Source organism: Triticum dicoccoides, chromosome 1A (genome assembly GCF_002162155.2).
Source record: "Triticum dicoccoides isolate Atlit2015 ecotype Zavitan chromosome 1A, WEW_v2.0, whole genome shotgun sequence".
Taxonomy (NCBI): domain Eukaryota; kingdom Viridiplantae; phylum Streptophyta; class Magnoliopsida; order Poales; family Poaceae; genus Triticum; species Triticum dicoccoides.
Window position 1 is genome coordinate 468,227,195 of NC_041380.1, and position 19,016 is coordinate 468,246,210.

General features: G+C 47.2%; 2 protein-coding genes and 1 pseudogene across 3 annotated transcripts; 2 read left to right on the top strand and 1 right to left on the bottom strand.

Annotated features, from left to right (window-relative positions):
• The first annotated feature begins 6 nt into the window (after positions 1-6).
• Positions 7-7,893, top strand: LOC119279748 (DNA topoisomerase 2-like). Of its 2 annotated transcripts, XM_037560896.1 has the most exons (22): positions 7-644; positions 1,489-1,778; positions 1,872-1,938; positions 2,021-2,291; positions 2,377-2,576; positions 2,657-2,866; positions 2,951-3,064; positions 3,236-3,343; positions 3,481-3,648; positions 3,728-3,913; positions 3,992-4,147; positions 4,236-4,369; positions 4,467-4,635; positions 4,736-5,005; positions 5,087-5,273; positions 5,362-5,411; positions 5,485-5,898; positions 6,005-6,127; positions 6,209-6,295; positions 6,382-6,481; positions 6,572-7,151; positions 7,751-7,893. In XM_037560896.1, exons 1-22 carry the CDS (start codon positions 75-77, stop codon positions 7,764-7,766), a joined length of 4,470 nt encoding a protein of 1,489 aa, XP_037416793.1. In that variant the 5' UTR covers positions 7-74; the 3' UTR covers positions 7,767-7,893. The 2 variants fall into 2 exon arrangements, with proteins under 2 accessions (XP_037416793.1, XP_037416790.1); XM_037560893.1 differs by lacking the exon at positions 7,751-7,893 and having other exon boundaries at positions 6,005-6,295; positions 6,572-7,460.
• A 131-nt stretch (positions 7,894-8,024) lies between these two features.
• On the bottom strand, positions 8,025-10,333 carry LOC119279766 (annotated as a pseudogene).
• A 7,206-nt stretch (positions 10,334-17,539) lies between these two features.
• LOC119279777 lies at positions 17,540-18,350 on the top strand. The gene has a single exon (XM_037560905.1). It carries the CDS (start codon positions 17,629-17,631, stop codon positions 17,962-17,964), a length of 336 nt encoding a protein of 111 aa, XP_037416802.1. The 5' UTR covers positions 17,540-17,628; the 3' UTR covers positions 17,965-18,350.
• The last annotated feature ends 666 nt before the right edge of the window (positions 18,351-19,016 follow it).

A 19,016-nucleotide genomic window follows, 5' to 3' on the forward strand; every position in this document is an offset into this window, starting at 1 on the left:
CTACCTCAGCCCCCCACACCCAAATCCCCAGCCGCTAGCCAGCGCGCACGCCGCCTCGGCGCGCGCACGCCGCCATGGCGCCCGCCGCGAAGAAGCCCCCGCTCAAGTCCAGCTCCTCGCACAACTCCGCCGCGGGGGACGCCGCCGGGGGGAAGACCATCGAGGAGACCTACCAGAAGAAGACGCAGCTGGAGCACATCCTGCTGCGCCCGGACACCTACGTCGGCTCGGTGCAGAAGCACACGCAGCCGCTCTGGGTCTACGAGGGCGGCGCCATGGTGCACCGCCCCGTCGCCTACGTCCCCGGCCTCTACAAGATCTTCGACGAGATCCTCGTCAACGCTGCGGACAACAAGCAGCGCGACCCCTCCATGGACTCCCTCAAGGTCGACATCGACGTCGGCGGCTGCTGCATCTCCATCTACAACAACGGGGACGGCGTGCCCGTCGAGATCCACCAGGAGGAGGGCGTCTACGTGCCCGAGCTCATCTTCGGCCACCTCCTCACCAGCAGCAACTACGACGACAACGAGCGCAAGACCACCGGCGGCAGGAACGGCTACGGCGCCAAGCTCGCCAACATCTTCTCCACCGAGTTCGTCATCGAGACCGCCGATGGGCGCCGGCAGAAGAGGTACCGTCAGGTAAGACAGTCGTGGACCCCGTGACCGTTTTACGGCTGATGTTCTGGTTTTCGGGTCGGTGTTTGGGGCTGGATTGGTTAGATCTGGAGGCATCTGGCGAATCGATGTGCCATGTGACTAACGAGGCGCGCCTGGTTGTGATCGTTGTTCTTAATCTGGGGCTGGATTAGTGTTTGGGGCTGGATTAGTTAGATCTGGAGGCTTCTAGAGTTGAGAATCTGGTGGTATTGGAGCGCGAGACCGTTGTTCCTATGTGTGTTGTTTAATTGGGCAAACGGCTGGAGATTCTGCAGGGTTGGTTCAAAGTTTCTCGTCTGTAGAACCTGCTTGCATACGTTTTTCACATCTAATTCCTATGTCATTGATCTTACGTTGAGATTCGTGTGGATATTTTTTTTTTTCTTTTTCCTTTTCCTCTTTATGCATGATTCACTCACTTAGATGTGCAATAACTAAAGCACATCTAGATGTGCCCTAGACACACCCTTTTTCTTAACAGTTTTGTTGAAGCACATCTAGATGTGCCATAAGTATTGCACATCTAAGTCCTATGTCATTGATCTTAATTATTACTAATCCGAATCTTGTTTCCTTTGATAGTTTATAGCATTGCTCAGTATGGTTTACCATGAATATGCACATCAGTTTAAAACTACTACGAAAACACATAGTTAATTTAAACTAACTACCAGGGTTGTAGTCTGTACACTCACTATTAACTGCAGGATTGGTACACCCAGTAGTTGTACATTAACTAATGTCTCCTGAAAGTTCTTTAGGCACAGCCACCCTAATTACCAAGCGCATGATACATCGTGACATTCCTCCTTAAATGCATGTGCAGGTTTTCTCTGATAACATGGGGAAGAAGTCGGAGCCTGAGATTAAGAAGTGCAAGCAGTCAGAGAACTGGACCAAAGTTACCTTCAAGCCTGACCTTGCAAAGTTCAACATGACCGAGCTCGAAGCTGATGTGGTGGCACTCATGATGAAGCGAGTAGTTGATATGGCAGGCACCCTTGGCAAAACGGTGAAGGTTGAGTTGAACGGCGAGAGGGTGGGAGTAAAAGGATTCTCAGATTATGTGCAACTGTATATCGACTCTGCTTCCAAAGAAGGCATCGAGCTACCAAGGTTTTACATAGTTTTTCTCTTACCAGTTTGAGCGTGTCCACGGAAAGCTCTGACAAGCACTATATCTGATGTTCAAATTTGTCTTCCTTTCAGAATTTACCAGAAGGTAAATGATCGTTGGGAGGTGTGTGTGAGTCTAAGTGAAGGCCAGTTCCAGCAGGTGAGTGTGGGCTAGTTTCCTGTGAAGCTCCATTGTAGTGTGTTGTTGTAGTTATGCCTCAGACATTTTGTTTGGATTGCAGGTCAGTTTTGTAAACGGAATTGCAACCATAAGAGGTGGAACTCACGTTGACTACGTCGCGAACCAAATTGCCAGCCATGTGATGGGCGTTGTGAACAAGAAGAACAAGCAGGCTAACATGAAGTTGCATACAGTGAAGGGCTACCTATGGGTATTTGTTAATGCGCTCATTGACAACCCTGCATTTGATTCACAGACCAAAGAGACCTTGACGACTCGTCAAGCAAGCTTTGGGTCCACATGCGAGCTCTCTGAAGAGTTCCTTAAGAAGGGTATGTGATGAGTTAACTTTGCTATCCTTGATTTGTCCATTGTGGCTGCACCACTAATGATACTGTTCACTTCTTACAATTGCAGTCTCTGGCTCGGGTGTTGTTAGCAATCTCCTTTCTTGGGCCGAGTTCAAACTAAACAAGGAACTGAAGAAGACTGATGGAACCAAGAAGACAAGTATTGTTGGCATCCCTAAGCTGGAGGATGCAAATGACGCTGGTGGGAAGAACTCTGACAAGTGCACCTTGATCCTTACCGAGGGAGATTCAGCAAAGGCTCTAGCAGTGAGTAACACGAACCTATTAAATGCCATAGCATACAGTTTCACTGTCATACTGAAGAGTTCAGCCTGTTTTCTCTGCAGATGGCTGGTATAGGTGTAGTAGGAAGGGACCACTATGGCGTGTTTCCTCTCAGGGGTAAATTATTAAATGTGAGAGAAGCAAGCCATAAGCAGCTCATGGAGAATGCAGAGATCCAGAATATAAAGAAAATATTAGGTCTGCAGCATGAAAAGAAGTACGATAGTACGAAGGGCTTGAGATACGGCCACCTCATGATAATGACAGATCAGGTTTGCCTGACAACGTCTCCAATTTATCTCAATTAGTCAAAGTGAAGTTGTTTCTTGGCTTACATTGAACTGATGAAATTTCAGGACCATGATGGTTCCCACATCAAAGGGTTGCTGATCAATTTCATTCACAAAGAGTGGCCATCTCTCCTCAAAGTTCCTTCTTTCTTGGTTGAGTTCATCACTCCAATTATCAAGGTAGGCAAGTCTTTTGGTCGTTGTCAAATGTATTTTTGTGTGTTAAGGTAGACATTAATACATATTAAATCCTAATATTTACCATTCAGTTTTTTTTTTATATTTCTCCCTGCCAGATCAAATTGGTATTGTCACTCCAGTAAAAAATAATGCTTTTGTTAATTTCTCCAGGCAACCAAGGGCAAAGCTGTCAAGGCATTTTACTCTATGCCAGACTATGAAGCATGGAAAGAGAGCTTAGGTGGAAATGCAAGTTCGTGGACTATAAAGTACTACAAGGTGTGCCTTTTGCCCCTCATTCAGTTCTTGCATGGTTTCGCCAAATTTGGTGCTCCCCCCCTTACTTTTACTGGAAGGGGCTATAACAAAGATGTCTGTAGTTATTTTTGGTCTTGATAGAGTTTTGACTTGTACAGGGGCTGGGAACCAGCACAGCTCAAGAAGGTCGGGATTACTTTGAAGATATTACCCATCACAAGAAAGATTTTGTCTGGGCAGATGACAAAGAAGATGGTGAGGCTATTGAGTTAGCATTCAGCAAGAAAAAGATTGCTGAGAGAAAGGACTGGCTGACCAACTATCAGGTTTAATATTTGCATCATTTCCCAGTTTGAAACAAGTCCCTTATTCTGTATCAATAGTAACACACAAACCATATTGCAGCCTGGAACTTGCCTTGACCAACGGGAGAAACGCATCAAGTACAGTGATTTTATCAACAAAGAGCTGATTCTCTTCTCGATGGCAGACCTTGAACGGTCAATACCTTCAATGGTCGATGGCTTTAAACCAGGACAGAGGAAGATTTTGTTTTGCTCGTTCAAGAAGAATTTGGTTAAAGAATCAAAGGTTCGCCAAAGAGCTTTTGAATTTGTGTATTGGAATCATCATGCATATTCCTTAATTTGTTACCTTTATTGGCTACAGGTGGCACAGTTTATTGGTTATGTGTCAGAACACTCAGCATACCACCATGGTGAGCAGAGTCTAGCAAGCACAATTATAGGAATGGCTCAGGATTTTGTTGGCAGCAATAATATCAATCTTTTGGAGCCCCGTGGCCAGTTTGGTACCAGGAATGCGGTGGGTTAGCTTTTGTTAAAGCCAAGTACAATATGACTCTGTTTGTAACGGGTTCTCATGCTTCTTTGCTTGCTAACATTCATTTCAGGGGGGCAAAGATGCTGCTAGTGCTAGGTACATCTTCACCAGATTACAACCTATCACCCGCTTAATTTTCCCAAAGGATGATGATGTTCTTCTGAACTATTTGAATGAAGATGGGCAGTCAATTGAACCCAGTTGGTAATATATATATTATCTCTTCAAACATTCATCCTGCCAATTATGATTGCAATTCAATTTATTTTTGTGTACCTAAAATATGCCACATTATGTTCAGGTATATGCCAATCATTCCCATGGTTTTGGTCAATGGAAGTGAAGGCATTGGCACTGGGTGGAGCACCTATGTCCCAAACTACAATCCAAGAGACATTATTGCTAATCTGAAAAGGTTGCTAAATAACGAGACTATCGTACCAATGGTTCCTTGGTACAGGGGGTTCAAGGTCGGCGTGATGCTTTTACTAGCATATTTCTGTTACATAGGTTTGACTGTTTTAATGCAACAAATGATTTTGATGCAAAATTTTGTTCATCACCTGACAGGGCTCTTTGAAGGAGACAAGTTCAAAGGCAACTGGTGTGACATATACCATCACTGGTGTTATAGAGGAAGTTGCTGACACCAGGCTTAAAATTACTGAGCTTCCCGTCCGCCGCTGGACTACAGATTACAAAGAATTTCTTGAATCCATGTGTCCTATTCCTATTAAGGAAAAGGAAAAGAGCAAGGACAAGAACAAGGACAAGAAGAAGGAAAAGGATAAGGACAAGGAAAAGGAGAAGGAAAAGAGCAAGGAACCACCATTGTTAGAGGTACTGTAGTTCATAGTACAAATAGTTCATTCTCTTGGGGTTTCAGATGTTTTGACTTTCTTCAACTGAATCAATTTACAGGAAATAAGGTCGCAGTGTGATCATGCGGATGTAGATTTTGAGCTTATCCTGACAGAGCAAAACATGAATATAGCCAAGCAAGAAGGCCTTGAGAAGAAATTCAAGCTGACTACCACAATAGGAACAACAAACATGCACTTATTTGACTCAAATGGTAAAATCCGAAAATATGACACCCCAGAGGACGGTGAGTATCTCTAACAACACGGACCTGTATTATAGTTACAAGTCCTTTTTCGTGTGGTTTTGCCCCTGATATTATGTTAACTTTACAGTACTTAAAGAGTTCTTTGATTTGAGGCTCGACTTCTATGTCAGACGAAAGGTACATATTAACCTTTTCCTTTGGCTGTTCATTTGCAAACTACTGTACTAACTAACTAACATATGCTGTGCAGAAAGTAATGTTGGAAAACATGGGGATTGAGTTGCTCAAGTATAAGAACAAAGTTAGGTTTATTCTTGCTGTTATTTCTGGGGACATCATAGTCAATAACAGGAAGAGGGCAGAGCTATTCCTGGAGCTGAAGCAGAAGAAATATGATCCTTTCCCAAAGAAAAAACCCACGGCTGAGCCAGTTGCTGTAGGATCTACAGAAGTAGATGAAGAAAATGATGAGGGTCCTGTTGAGGCAGCAGCAAGTGATTATGAGTATCTTCTCGCAATGTCTATTGGTACCTTGACTATGGAGAAGGTGAAGGAGCTCATCGCGCAGCAGGATAAGGTAGAGGAAGATCTGAATATCCTGAGTAATACAGAGCCAAATACTCTTTGGCTGAGAGACCTTGATGCTCTTGAGAAGGAACTGGATGTAAGCAGTGTTTCTCTCTATTGTTATGTTTTCTTTTTCCTCTTGAGCAGGTTTTGCTCGGCGTCATGTGTTTCACTGCTCTTCTCACTCATTGACTTTGATACAGGCGCTTGATGCAAAACTTGAAGCTGAGCAGAATGACAGATCACGCAAGCGCGCCAAAAACGCGAAGGAATCTAATGCAGCACCCAAGAGACAGCCTAAGAAGGCTGCGGCCAAGTCTCAGAAGGTACAGAGTAACACAACTGATACATTTCTTGAGTTGCAATACTGGTTGCCCTTCACTGATAAAACAATCAAAATTTTCAAGGCAAATTTGGCTGGGAGCGACGATGAAGATTTTGAACCACCGAATCCGAAACCTGCAGCGCAAAAGAAGAAACCAGCACCCAAGAAGGTTGGTTCCTCGATCAAACCTTGTCTCACTCTGCGTGGCATAGTTTATTAGCTGCTTTATAACAAGTCAATGTAACAATTTCATAGGCAAGTGCACCGGTGAAAGATGAAGAGGACGACGAAGTGGCTCATCTCAAAGACCGTCTGGCCGCTTATAATCTTGACGACTCCTCTCCAGAACCTAGTGGTAATGGCTACTGACATAATGTTGCGTTTGTGAACATAAGATGTCCATATTTTAGAAGTTTATAAGCTGATGGCGTAATCACTTGTGCAGCCATGGAAACAGAAGAACAGCAGAAGGCAAAGAAAGGGAGGAACGGACCAAGCAAGAGAGGCGCAGCGAAGAAGGCCATGTCATCCCTAGCTGAGTCCGATGACGAAGACATGGCAGAGCCCCACCATGAGAGCGAGGGTGGGGAGTCTTCCATGGAACTTGAGAAGAAGACCAAGGGAAGAAAGCCTGCTGCTGAGAAGCCGAAGGCTACCACCATCAGGAAGAGGGCGCCGGCTCAGAGCAAAGTCATGAAGCAGAAAGTGATGGAGGAAATACTCAAGCCTACTGATGACAGCAACCTCAGCGCTCCTTCCCCTGAGAAGAAGGTCCGCAGGATCAGGTCCTCCCCCTTCAACAAGAAGAGTGGCTCGCTTCTGCAGAGAGCGGCGAGCGCTTCAACAGGGGCAGAAGATGCCGAGGCTCCTCCTTCCGGCAGCTCTGCTGAGCCGGTTGCACCGAGAAGGACAGTAAGGGAGAGGAAGGTGACGGTAGTCTACGCGGATTCTGGGAGCGAAGATGATGAGTCCGAGGATGAAGATGCGTCGGAGCCGAGCGAATCTGACTACTCCGGTGAGGACTAGAGTACTAGACTCGTTGGCTCAGCTGCTCCAAACAGTGTGTGGAATTGGAGTGCAGTGTGACTGGTTTCTAAGACATTTGGTTAGCTGATCTCATGTGTTGGTGCTTTGCTCAGGTGCATTTCTTGTGCGTCTTATGTTTATGTTAGATGTGTGTACTGATGTCACAAGAAGGTTTGGAAGCTATGTGTTGTTGCTTACAGTTTCTCCATGGCTTCTGTTCCTACTTAGTCTGTGAGCTTGTATCGTTGTTCAGTCTAAGAGTTTGTTTGTATCTGTCTTATTCTACAGTCAATTTTTTCATCATTCCAGTTTCTTGTTATTCAGTTGTGAGCTTGCATTGCGACGGCCTTATTCTCAGTATTTCCACACATCATATTTTTCCTTTACGTGGGATTGAGTACATGTAGATATGGTCATTCAGTTTCATTCAGTCTAGTACCTCAGTTTCTTAGTTCCGCATTATATTTCAGTTGAGCACTTCACCCTTTAAAATTTTGCCCATGGAGCCTTGCAGTGCTCATTCATATTGTGGCAACGATTATGAAGGCAGTGCCCATGGAGCCTGTTGATTATTATGTCCTCCAAACACAACAAAACACACGATTGACTTCTAGCGAAGTAAATCCCTTTTGAAAATCACCATGGTGGTGTTGGTGCTCAGCGTATCAGCATAGCCCAGAGCGCATTTCAATGCATTCTGAACCACACTGTTTACCAAAACGAATGAAGAGCAATTGTGTCGAGGAAAAACCCTTGCCCTGCTAGTGCCTAGTTGACGGCATTTTCCAAGACAAGGAAAACATTGCGTGCCATTACATTTTTTTTCCAGAAAATGGAAATGGCGCAGAGCTTTCTAGGTTTCATGTAGCTGACTCAAGCATTTAAGCAAACAGCAACAGAAGTACGCCTATATGCTAAACAGCAATACAGTTCGTGCTCTGACGTGGTCAGGACGAATTCGACATGAGAACCACAGTCAACAAACATGGTAGCTTGCACGATTCACGCTTAAACTGCATAACAATTGACTTCCACCCTTCATGCTTAAACTCCTCAACAGAAACAAAACACAACCTGGTATTAGTAGCTTGGAAGAAGCCGACGGCAGCAGACTAAAGATGATGGGTTTGCCCATTTGCAATTCATCACTATTGAGCGGCACATCAGAGATCAGTGGGTCTTCGATAGCGCCAACAATATGCCACGATCTGAAAAAAAACACCAAGCAGAAAACTCGTAACCAACTGTACATCTCAGAATTTGTAATTTGATGTGCGGCTGTATGTACAACTAGTTCCAGAGGTTACAAGACTGCATTGGACATGTGAGCTTCAGCTATACCAGAAAGTAATTTAATGCATCTTAACGAAAAATGTGAAGCAATGTAAAGTGATAATGCAATACCAACAAGGCTGAATAAATATTAGCAATCTCTTTTTTAACCAAGGTTGACTAAATACTTAGCAATCTCTATTTGAACCAAGCATGCACTTCATGCTTCACCAACTATTTGACCAATCAACAGCAGTAGCAAAAAAGAGACATTTTATTCCAGGGGTAATGTTGCATGTAATAGCACAGAAGAATACCGGTCCCGAGTCCACAATTTGAAAATGGCTACAGAAACAAGAGGTGACTTATTTTATGACAGGACATCCCAACATCAATTTCCAAGTTTTTAGTAAAAGTGAAAAACATCCGAGTTCCACACCTGTTAGAATCTATTTACAAATGCTAAACGCTTTGTGGTGAAACTAAGTTCCTTACCCACCAATTGTTTTTCCAAGAAGTCTGGTACTGCTACCTTTGAAAGACAAGATCAACATTATACTAAAATTTCATGAAAGGGAGACGACATAGATTACACATAATTTCTCTGTTCCAAGTAGCTGAGGCAGGAATTAGGCAAACAGTAGATGAAATATGCCTCACGTATTAATCTGAAATACAACCTTTTGACATTATGACCAGGACGAATTCAACAAGACAACATCAATTAATTGTAAGGACTTGCACAATTTGTAAGTAAACTGCTGAACAGAGAATAAACGACTTCACACTTAATAGTAGCAGCTCTGAAAGAAACCAGCAGCACACTTTGATCAGTTAATCCGTATTAACGATAACAATGTGCCATGATATAAAATATATCATGTACAAAACTCATAACAAACTCCAAGTCAGCATTTTACTTTGGTGAGCTATATGCTAGCACCAATTCCAATGGTTACAACACTGGGTTTGAGATGTGACCTTCAGCTATGCCACAAAATAAGAGATGGTTATTTATAAGAAAGTCTGACGGAAGGTAACAGGATAGTACGAGACCAACATGTTTGTGAATTGTGTACATATTTAGCAATTCGACCAATGCATGGTCATGGTCCTTCACATGTCAAAATCTCATATCATAAACCACATTATGTTTTCCAGCGTCATATATTAAGTTTTCTCTATCACAGAGAATTGTCCTTGGCAAGATTCATATGTGAATATACATATAACAAACATATATTACTTTCATTACGACTAATTATTCACAAACCACAACCAGCTAAATAAGCAAACATACAGAAGCCGTAACGAAAATGCAAGACAATAGACAAGAAGCAAGGTCTAGCAGCAATACCTGGAGTGTAGAAGCTCATGTAGGGCAGGACGCTAAAGTAGTGTGCGGGCTCGTCAACCTTCCTGACTCGCCCTGACTTGAGCTCTAGAGTGAATAAGCCAGCATCTGTGTTGATGAAGATGACACCCACACCCTCTGCGGAACCAACCACAAATGGTTGGTAATCTGGATCCACGACGGGCACAATTGTCTCCAGCTCGATGCTCCTGCATTTTACCCATTCAGCAGCTGCTTCTGAATTCACCTTCCTTGACCACAGATAAAGAGTAGAACTCTCAGTGCAGGCAAACCCCAGCGAACTGTCCTCCATCACCATGAGAGCAATTGGGCTCCTAGTGTGTGGCGGCGGGTTAATCATGGATAGGCAGTTGTTTGGCAGGTTGTACGATTTTGTGAGCGGACCGAAGTGTGAAGTAGACTTCATCTCCAATGACAGCTATTCGCCGGGGCATGACATAGGGCAGGTGGTAGAGGTTTTCTGCAATGTCGTCTCGCATGTGCTGGGCGTAGCACTCGCAGGTCGCAGCCATCGTCAAGAGACACTGGCGCACTCCACTCGCCTGTCACCGACGAGTACACGCTCGCCTTAACCTGGCGGCCGGCGTCGTCGGTGGCCAGGAAGGCCACGCGGAAGGGGCCGCCTTGGCAGTCGAGATGCTGGCAGCCATCGGCGGCGCAGAAGACCGCGGCGGTGCAGATGAGCCAGACGATGCCCGGCGCGGGTAGGACGTGCCGGTCGCCCGTGACGGGGTCCGAGACGACGAAGACCAGGCCCTCGTCCTGCACCATGTGGATGAGCACGCGGCCGTGGCGGCAGTCGAGGGGGACGGGGTGCTTGCCCTGGCCGTCGGAGCCCGGGTAGGGGAAGTCCGGCATCGACGTGGTGGAGGTGAAGCGGGGCGCGGGCCTTTCTTGGAGGACCTGGAACCTCTGGAGGAGGCCGAGGAGGGGAGGGGCTCCGTGGAAGGCGCGGTAGCGGCGGCGGAAGGAGGGGTCGCAGACGACGCGGAGCCACGACTTGCAGACGAGGGCGGCGCGGAAGAGGTGCTCGGGCTCGGAAGGAGGAAGGAGGTGGAGGACCTCGCCGACGAGCTCGTCCATCAGCTCCGGCCGTGGGGCCATGGTGCGGTCGCCGGAATGGGTGGGGGCCGCCGCCGGGTCGGTGGGTCGGGGAGGAGGCGAAGACGCGAGTGAGACGGCCCATTCTACTTGGTTCGGCTCTGTGGCCTCGCTCAATAGAAAATCATGAGACTTCCTAGTCTGCGGGACCTCCAATACCCCTATTTGCCGCACGATGCAGAAAATTGTCGGGGCTTCGCACAGGGCGCCCGCGACTGGGCCGACCCATTTGATTTTTATTTTTTCTGTTTCTTTTATTTTTCCTTTTTAATTTTTTTCAAGTTTACTTTTCCTTTTCAAAAAATGTTCATAGATATAAAAAATATTTTTAATTTTTTAGATTTGATAAAATTTCCAAAAAATGTTCTTGTTTTCAACTTTTGTTTAGAATTTTCGATATTTTTTCAGAAATTCAAAACCTATTTGCTTACTTTAAAAAATGTTCGATATTAAAAAAAGAATTTCAAAAAGTGTTTGCATTTTATTTTATTTTCGTAAATTCAAAAAAGTGTTCTCATTTTTGAAATTTACCTACAAATTCAGAAAACGGTCACGTTTTCACAAAAAATCGGAAATTCATAAATTGTTTGGGGAATTCCAGAAAATATCCGTGTTTTCAAAATATTGTTCGTAATTTCAATTGTTTTTCCTATTTTTTATTTTTTAGTTTCTTTTAAAGAAATCGCAAATTTTAAAATGTTTATCTTTCAAAAATATTTTTGTTTTAAGAAAATCACATTTAAAATTGCAAGGAAATGTTTATATCTGTCACAACTTGCAGTTCATATACACCGCGCTACCTATATCGACACCAAAGCTCAGGAACATCCAATGGCAAGCGACGAGGTTCACCACCGGGAGGTGCTAGGTTCGATCCGAGGTCCCGGGCTTTCCCCGCCTTAATCCAAACCAAATAGCTAAATTTCAATCCACGTGCAACAGTCTGCCTAGGATGGCCCGGGTGGCTCGGGCTAATCCACATGGATTAATCCTTGACTAAACAAGGCCCTAAGGACCCTAAGCCCGAACCCAGATGCATCGGGCTCGCGCAGAGCTGGCCAAATGGGCCAGCACGACACGACACTCCCTGGGCCGTGCTAATCGTGCCTGGCATGACACGGCCCACACATGCACGTTTACTACATAGGTCGTGTTGTGCCGACCCGCGTGCCTTGCTCCCTGGCACAACACATTTAGTAAATGGGTTGGCCTTGGCGCAACACATTTAGTAAATGGGCTGCCGGCCGTGGCATGTCTGGGCCACATGCTGTTTAGCCTGTTGTGCTATATTTTTAGGTTTATTGGGTTGTTTTAGGTCATATATAATAATAATAATAATAATAATAATAATAATAATAATAACAGGTCGTGCCATGCCGAGCCCGTATGCCTCGCTTCCAGGCCCAGGCACGACCCCTAGCGTGCCGCTTGCTGGACACGACAGAAATCACTAATTAGGGAACACTCTTTGCAAAGTTTATTCCCAACTTCCCAGGTGTGTCACTTGTCGTAACCTGTAAATTTTTCTTTTTTTTCGTAGATCTGTTTATTCAAAAGTTTTATCTCTTAAACCGTGAGTTCAAATCTTGAACCGTTTTCACCGTTGGATTCCCCGTGTCGAGCTCTACAAAACTAGATTCCATCTTGCTAGGTTTATATAATGATCTATGTAGACCGTTGTCACCTTCCGTATAGTACATAGTACATGTATAGTACTAGATGACAACAGTCTACATCGATTTTGGGAGCGGAAGGTGATAACAGTCTACATGGATTCCAGTAGCGACGATGAGGAGTCCGAGGATGAAGATGCATCGGAGCCGAGCGAATCTGACTACTCCGGTGAGGACTAGAGTACTAGACTCCTTAGCTCAGCTGCCCAAACAGTGTGTGGAATTGGAGTGCAGTGTGACTAGTTTAAGACATTTGGTTAGCTAATCTGATGTGTTGGTGCTTTGCTCAGGTGCATTTCTTGTGCGTCCTATGTTTATGTTAGGTGTGTGTACTGAGATCACAAGAAGGTTTGGAAGCTATGTGTTGTTTGCTTACAGTTTCTCCATGGCTTCTGTTTTTACTTAGTCTGTGAGCTTGTATCGTTGTTCAGTCTATCAATACCGAGAGTTTATTTATATTTGTCTTATTTTACAGTCAATTTTTTCATTATTCAGTTTCTTTTTATTCAGTTGTGAGCTTGCATGGTGACGGCCTTATTCTCAGTATTTTCACATATATCATATTTGAGTATATATAGCTATGGTCATTCAGTTTCACTCAGTCTAGTACCTTATTTTTCTTCACTTTTCAGTTTCCAATCTAGTGCGGCAATGATTATGAAGGCAGTCTATCCTTCATTTTGGAATTGACAAACAAAGCAGCGAACCCAGAGTTAGGGCACTCTTTTCTTTTGCAATGTTGATTTTTCATTTTGGTAGATGATGATTTTCATTTGCACGGTTGGTTTTGCGTCGACAGTAAATTTTAAGTGCAACCAAGCAGTAAATCAGTCACCTACTCACCTCGGCCGATTTTGTACACGATGAAAGGAGACTATCCTTTGCTTTCTATCCTAAATATAAGTATTTTTAGAGATTTTAATATAAACTACATACGGAGCAAAATTAGTGAATCTACACTCTAAACTATGTCTATATACTACATGTATCCATTGAAATCTCTAAAAAGACTTATATTTAGAAACATATGGAGTATAAAGCAGGGCAAGATAATTAGCAGACCTTTTTGACTAGGGCAGGAAAGAGAAGTGCGGGCGCAACAGAAGTCTGACAATAGCCATTTCATGATAGAACGCGGAATCCTCTTCCAAATAATCAAGTGGGAATAAATGAAATGGTAAAAAGTGATTAGCTGTTGTAATCTTGTTGGGCGTTGCCAACTAGACGTGGTTCAAACATTGTATAATTAAACCATTATGCGCCAAACAACTCTACTCTCTATCGTCTCCGACAGCAACCCGACACGATGTACGAACGAAAAAACACTTTCAGAACATAGTTAAAACACAAGCTAGCACAAATAAAATCAAAACAAAACAATCAATCGTAAATAATCTACTTGATTCAAAAGAGTTAATCTCACCGGTGCTGTTAGCCTCTCTAGTCTCTATCATGTGTACTGTAGTCCTTCCCTGAAACATTCTTCCCTTCAAGAAAGACGCGAAAACAGATTGTGATACATTATTAGAGCAACTTCAATGGGGCGACCTATTTCGTCCGCCCGCGTTCGTTTGGGTCGGCACGGACAGAAGTGGCGCCCCAACGCGCCGACTCAAACGGACACGCGTCCGTTTTTCGTCCGCGGGCGACCCATTCCAGGCTCATTTTTTAGCCGGATTTGCGTCGGTGCGGACACGAGATGGACGCGCGCGCGCCTACTCCTTTTCCCGGACCCGCCTGTCGGTGCCAGCCACAACCATTTCCCCCCATTTTCCCAAAAACGCTCCCGCCAGCGCGCGCCCCCCGCCCCCAACCAGCGATGAAGGACGCCATCGACCTCGACCTCGACGCCGCCGGCGGCCTCGCCTCCTTCACCTCGTCCGGCGCCGTCACCCCCTCCGGGAAAGGCAAGCCTCGTGCCCGCGCAAGACCGCCGCGGCGATCAAGCCGAAGAAGGCGCTGACGCCCGAACAACGGGCAAGGAAGTCGGCCAAGAGGAAGGGCCGGAGGCACGCCGCAGACGCGAGGGATGAGGCCGCTGCGCAGGCCGCCGCCGCCGCCGTGCAGCAGGAGTTCACCCACGCCCGCGTCGCGCTGCAACGAGGGAGGCGCTTTACATGCTTGGGGTAAACCCTAGCCAGCACCACCTCGTCCAAGCCGTCGTCGCCGCGGCCAGCACCGGCTCGTCGGCATTTCCTCGGATGGTGATGCCCGACTCACCCCGCGCATCGGCTTGCAACCCGGTCCCCGGCTTCCACGTCTACCCGCAGGCCTCCCGCCTCTCCGGGGAGTGCTCACCCGACGTGAGCGTGGTCGCGCCTTCCACACCCGCGCCCACGCCCATCGACCTCAACGCCATCCCGGTGGTCGGTGGCTCGTCGTTCGGCGGCGCGAGGAAACGCACGCGACAGACGCCGGCCGGCGGTCTCCCGGACGCCCGCAACCTGTTCGAGGAAATGCCGTCCGCCATCGACGAGGACTACATGCAACACCTCATCTTCGAGGGTGGTGCGCCGGGCGCTGGCTACGATCCCGAGGAGACGCAAAGCCAGGACGACCGCGGGGCGTTCACGCCGGCCGCTGGCTATGATCCCGTTCAGGCGGCCTTCATGCGTGATCAGGTCGGCGTCGACCTGGACGGCTTCCCCCTCGACCATGAGTTCCCGGACGACTATGGGCTAGAGGAAAAGGACGAGTGCGACATCGAAGTGGAGCCTTTGTTCGAGGACGAGCTCGCCAACCAAGCCGCCGGGCCGAAGCCGAAGCGCAAGAGCGAACACACGAAGGCGTACACAGCTGCCGAGGACAAGCTTCTATGCGAGTGTTGGCGAGACATTGGACAAGACCCAAAGACGGGCGCCGAGCAAAAGCATTCAACCTTTTGGACTGGTGTGCACCACGAGTTTCATGAGCGCAAGAAGTTTCCACCCTACCAATTGTGAGCACGCGCGGGTGGGTCTCCATTTCCAAGCGGTGGAGGGTAATCCAACTAGAGTGCAACAAGTTTTGTTCCACCCTTGAGAGCGTCAAGACTCGCCCCGTGAGCGGCATCGGCGTGCAAGACATGGTATGATAGCAAGCAAGTCGGCCTCTTTTGTGCCATCAAGATCATTTTTTTACGTCTTCATTTGCTATCACTTGCCCATATGCTTGCATGGAAACATTTTGTAGGCATTTCAAGCTTTGGAGGCATTCAAGGTTCAACACAATGGCAAGTGCTTCAACCTCTCCCATTGCTATCGTGTCATCAAGGACGAAGAGAAGTTCAAGGCACAATATGCCGCGCTCAAGGCACGTGGGGGGAAGGGCGCCGTGGAGGATGTTGGGGAGGGCGAGCCGGCACGACCGCGGGGGAAGACCAACTCCAAGAAGGAGGACAAGCGAGATGCGGCCACCAACGCCTTGATCGCAAGCGTGGACGGCATGATGAATAAGAAGGACTCAAGGGAGGAGGAGTGCCGGCGTTTCAAAGAAGAGCAAATGAGCGCTTTCATGGAGATCCAAAGGAGGAGGCTTGAGCTTCACGCCGAGAAGCAAGCCAAGATGTTCGAGCTCGAGGCCGAGAAGCAAGCGAAGATGCTAGAGATCGAGGCCGCCAACGCCAAGACAAAGGCGAAAGAAGTGGCTCTTGCAAGCATGATGACCGGGGTGGAGATCATGAAGGTGGATCTCAACGCCTTGTCGCCAAGGAAAAGGCCGTGGTTCGAGAAGATGCAGGCCGACATGCTCAAGTTTCAGGACGACTGATCTTGGCGTCGAGGGCCATCTTTTTGTATGCCGGCAGGTGTGCCGGCATGACCACGGGAGCCGCGGTGGCGTGGTCAAACTCCAAGTCCCACCATTTTTTGCATGCTGGCATGTGTGCCGGCCGGCTGGCGAGCGAGTGCGCCAGCAGGAGCTGTGGTATTTTCTGAAACCGACATTGTATGCCGGTGCTGGCATAGTGCCGGCATGAGACATGGCCGCTGGCATGATCGGCCGCGAGCCTTTTTTAATTCAAAAGTTGAATGTGGACATGAAATGGGTCGGCGCGTTGGGCACATTGCCGACCCAAATACAAAACTGGGCGAAAGCCGAACGGGCGGCTGACCCAAATGGACAAAAAGCGGACAAATACGCCGTCTGTTTGGATCGCCCCATTGGAGTTGCTCTTAGCATCTAGCGCCACCGGTCGGGTAAGAATATACCGTCAGCATCTGTAACCCTTCAACCATGAAACATTCTTTCCGTCCACCATGTGCAGTATACTTTCAGTTGACGACCAGTTCGTTTTGTAATGGTAGGCGGCTAACCAGCTAATCAAGGGGGAAGAAGGGGGGTCACTGCTTATAGTGCGCTGTAACCTGCCACGGCAAGCAACGGACATGTTCTCGGCCAATCCCAAGACGTCATCTGAAAGCAAAAGTCGTCCGTCCAAATTCCTACCCCGGACGAAACTTTCAGCAGCTGCTATACCTAAGAAGCCACAGCCATTAGAAAACGTGTATATCGCCAAATCGCAACATCATCGAACCGTAAAATAACCCAGAGGCAAGGCGTCGCACGCAAAAGACTCGGGCTTCGCTCGCGATGTGTTGATGTGATGTGACGACAGATAACGCTGTGTATTAGGATAGGATTGAATTTGCCATTAGCGTTGGTTGTGAGAAGGCGACACGTGCGTATTTTAGCCTATTTTAGGAGATCATTCATTCAGTATTCTGGGAAAAAAATAGCATGCAACTGACGGTCTTGATCGACGCAGAAATGCTATGTATGTGATCTGCGCCGTCCGCCTGAATTGATGACCTTCTATTTCTTTCCCTCCAATTGGCGTGCAAGGTGCAAGTGCAACTACTACTAATTGCTTACCATTTCAATCCGCGTGGGACACCCTAAAAAAAAAAACCGCGTGGGACTGAGGATGGAGGAGCTCGGTCGGTCGGTATAAAATGGCCCACCCAACCAATCTCCCGGCCCCGAGAGCCGAGAGGCTGAGAGGTCAAGAGTAGGCTGAACCGAACCCGCCCACACACACCCATCGTTCCTCACCAACCCCTCTCACCTCTCGCGATCATGGGCAGCTCACGGGTGGAAGGCCTCATCCCCTTCATCTACAAGGCCATCAAGGAGCACCGCCGGAGCGGCAGCCGGGCCGCCGCCTACCGGGGCGCGGACGCGGAGGACGACGTGGACCTCGGCGACACGGACCAGAGGCGGCGCTGGCTGGAGCAGGAGCTGCGGTCGCCGCTCCGCGCCACCGCCGCCCCGGCGTCGGCGCAGGCGCACGGGCGGAACCGGTCGCTGGAGGAGCTGGCCGGCCAGGTGGGGCTCTCGCCGGGCCGGCGGATGCCGTTGCCCAAGGCCAGGAGCGTCCGCGCCTTCGCCTGCATCGGCGCCGGCGCCGCGTGACGGCCGAACACGTACGCCGTAGTCCGGTAGATGCGTACTTTTGGTTCATGCTTTGTGGGTCAAGTGCAATAGTGTAAGTTTTGGTTGAAGCTGTGCATACGTACGAGTGATTCGTTATATGACTGGAGTTGGAGATTGCAAACCAACAGATACTTCTCGTTTCAATTTTGCTTCACAAATCCTCGTGTTATTCTTATAGCCACCACCTAGCTTGATAGATTGCTGAGAAAGGTTTATCTTTTCTGTTGGTTTATTTTTAGTTTTCCAGAAAACGTTGGTTCCAACCAAAATATATTGCTGGATCGTTGTTGCTTTTTCTTACACTTATGATGAAATCTATGTAAGAATAATAATCATTTAAAAGAATGATACGGACCATGGCATAACAAGCGAATATAAGACCTAATTAATTAGCTTCTTCTTCGGCACGTCCACCCGTGATCCTCCACAAGCCTGGATTATGAATTTATTCGTGTGATTCTCATGTACGTAGTACAGATATTGCGAGGGTGCACACAGCACACAAAACATGAAGAGATTTTCCAGTTTATCTTTCTTTATGTTTCTTTTTTGAGAAATATTTCCTTTTTCTTTATATTTCAGAAGATTCTTTTTCTTTATATAGCCTTTTTTTTGAGAATTTTTCTTTATATAGCCGTTCCGGTGGGGTGTATGCCCCGACAAGCCCATGAGGCTGTAACATCGGCCCACTTTCTTCATTATCAAGAAAATGCCTAACGAGGCCAACGGGTGAGGCAAATGTAACGGAAAATGTATGGTAAACGATTTTGTCTAAAAAAAAGGTATGGTAAACGATTAAGTACGCCCGATCGGCCAGGCTTTCGGCTGGTTGCTCTCTCTTTCCTTATCCTTTTTCTCTCTCGACAGAGAACACTGCACATCTCACACCCCCTCCCCCCTTGCGGTCCTCTCCATAGCCGCACCCATCCATGCGCCTCTCTCCTACCACTCATATTTGCCGATGGTGTGCGAGAGGCAGACCGTCGTTGGATTCAAGGTCCTCGCACCCGAGGAGCGAAGGGATGCTGCAA

What these genes read in the sequence shown, in the direction of transcription:
- LOC119279777 (XM_037560905.1), top strand. Translation starts at nt 17,629, where the DNA reads ATGGGCAGCTCACGGGTGGAAGGCCTCATCCCCTTCATCTACAAGGCC.
- LOC119279748 (XM_037560893.1), top strand. Translation starts at nt 75, where the DNA reads ATGGCGCCCGCCGCGAAGAAGCCCCCGCTCAAGTCCAGCTCCTCGCAC. An exon ending in GTGAAGGCCAGTTCCAGCAG is followed by an intron (nt 1,939 to 2,020) that starts GTGAGTGTGGGC and finishes TTTGGATTGCAG; the next exon opens with GTCAGTTTTGTAAACGGAAT. An exon ending in AGTTTGGTACCAGGAATGCG is followed by an intron (nt 4,148 to 4,235) that starts GTGGGTTAGCTT and finishes CATTCATTTCAG; the next exon opens with GGGGGCAAAGATGCTGCTAG.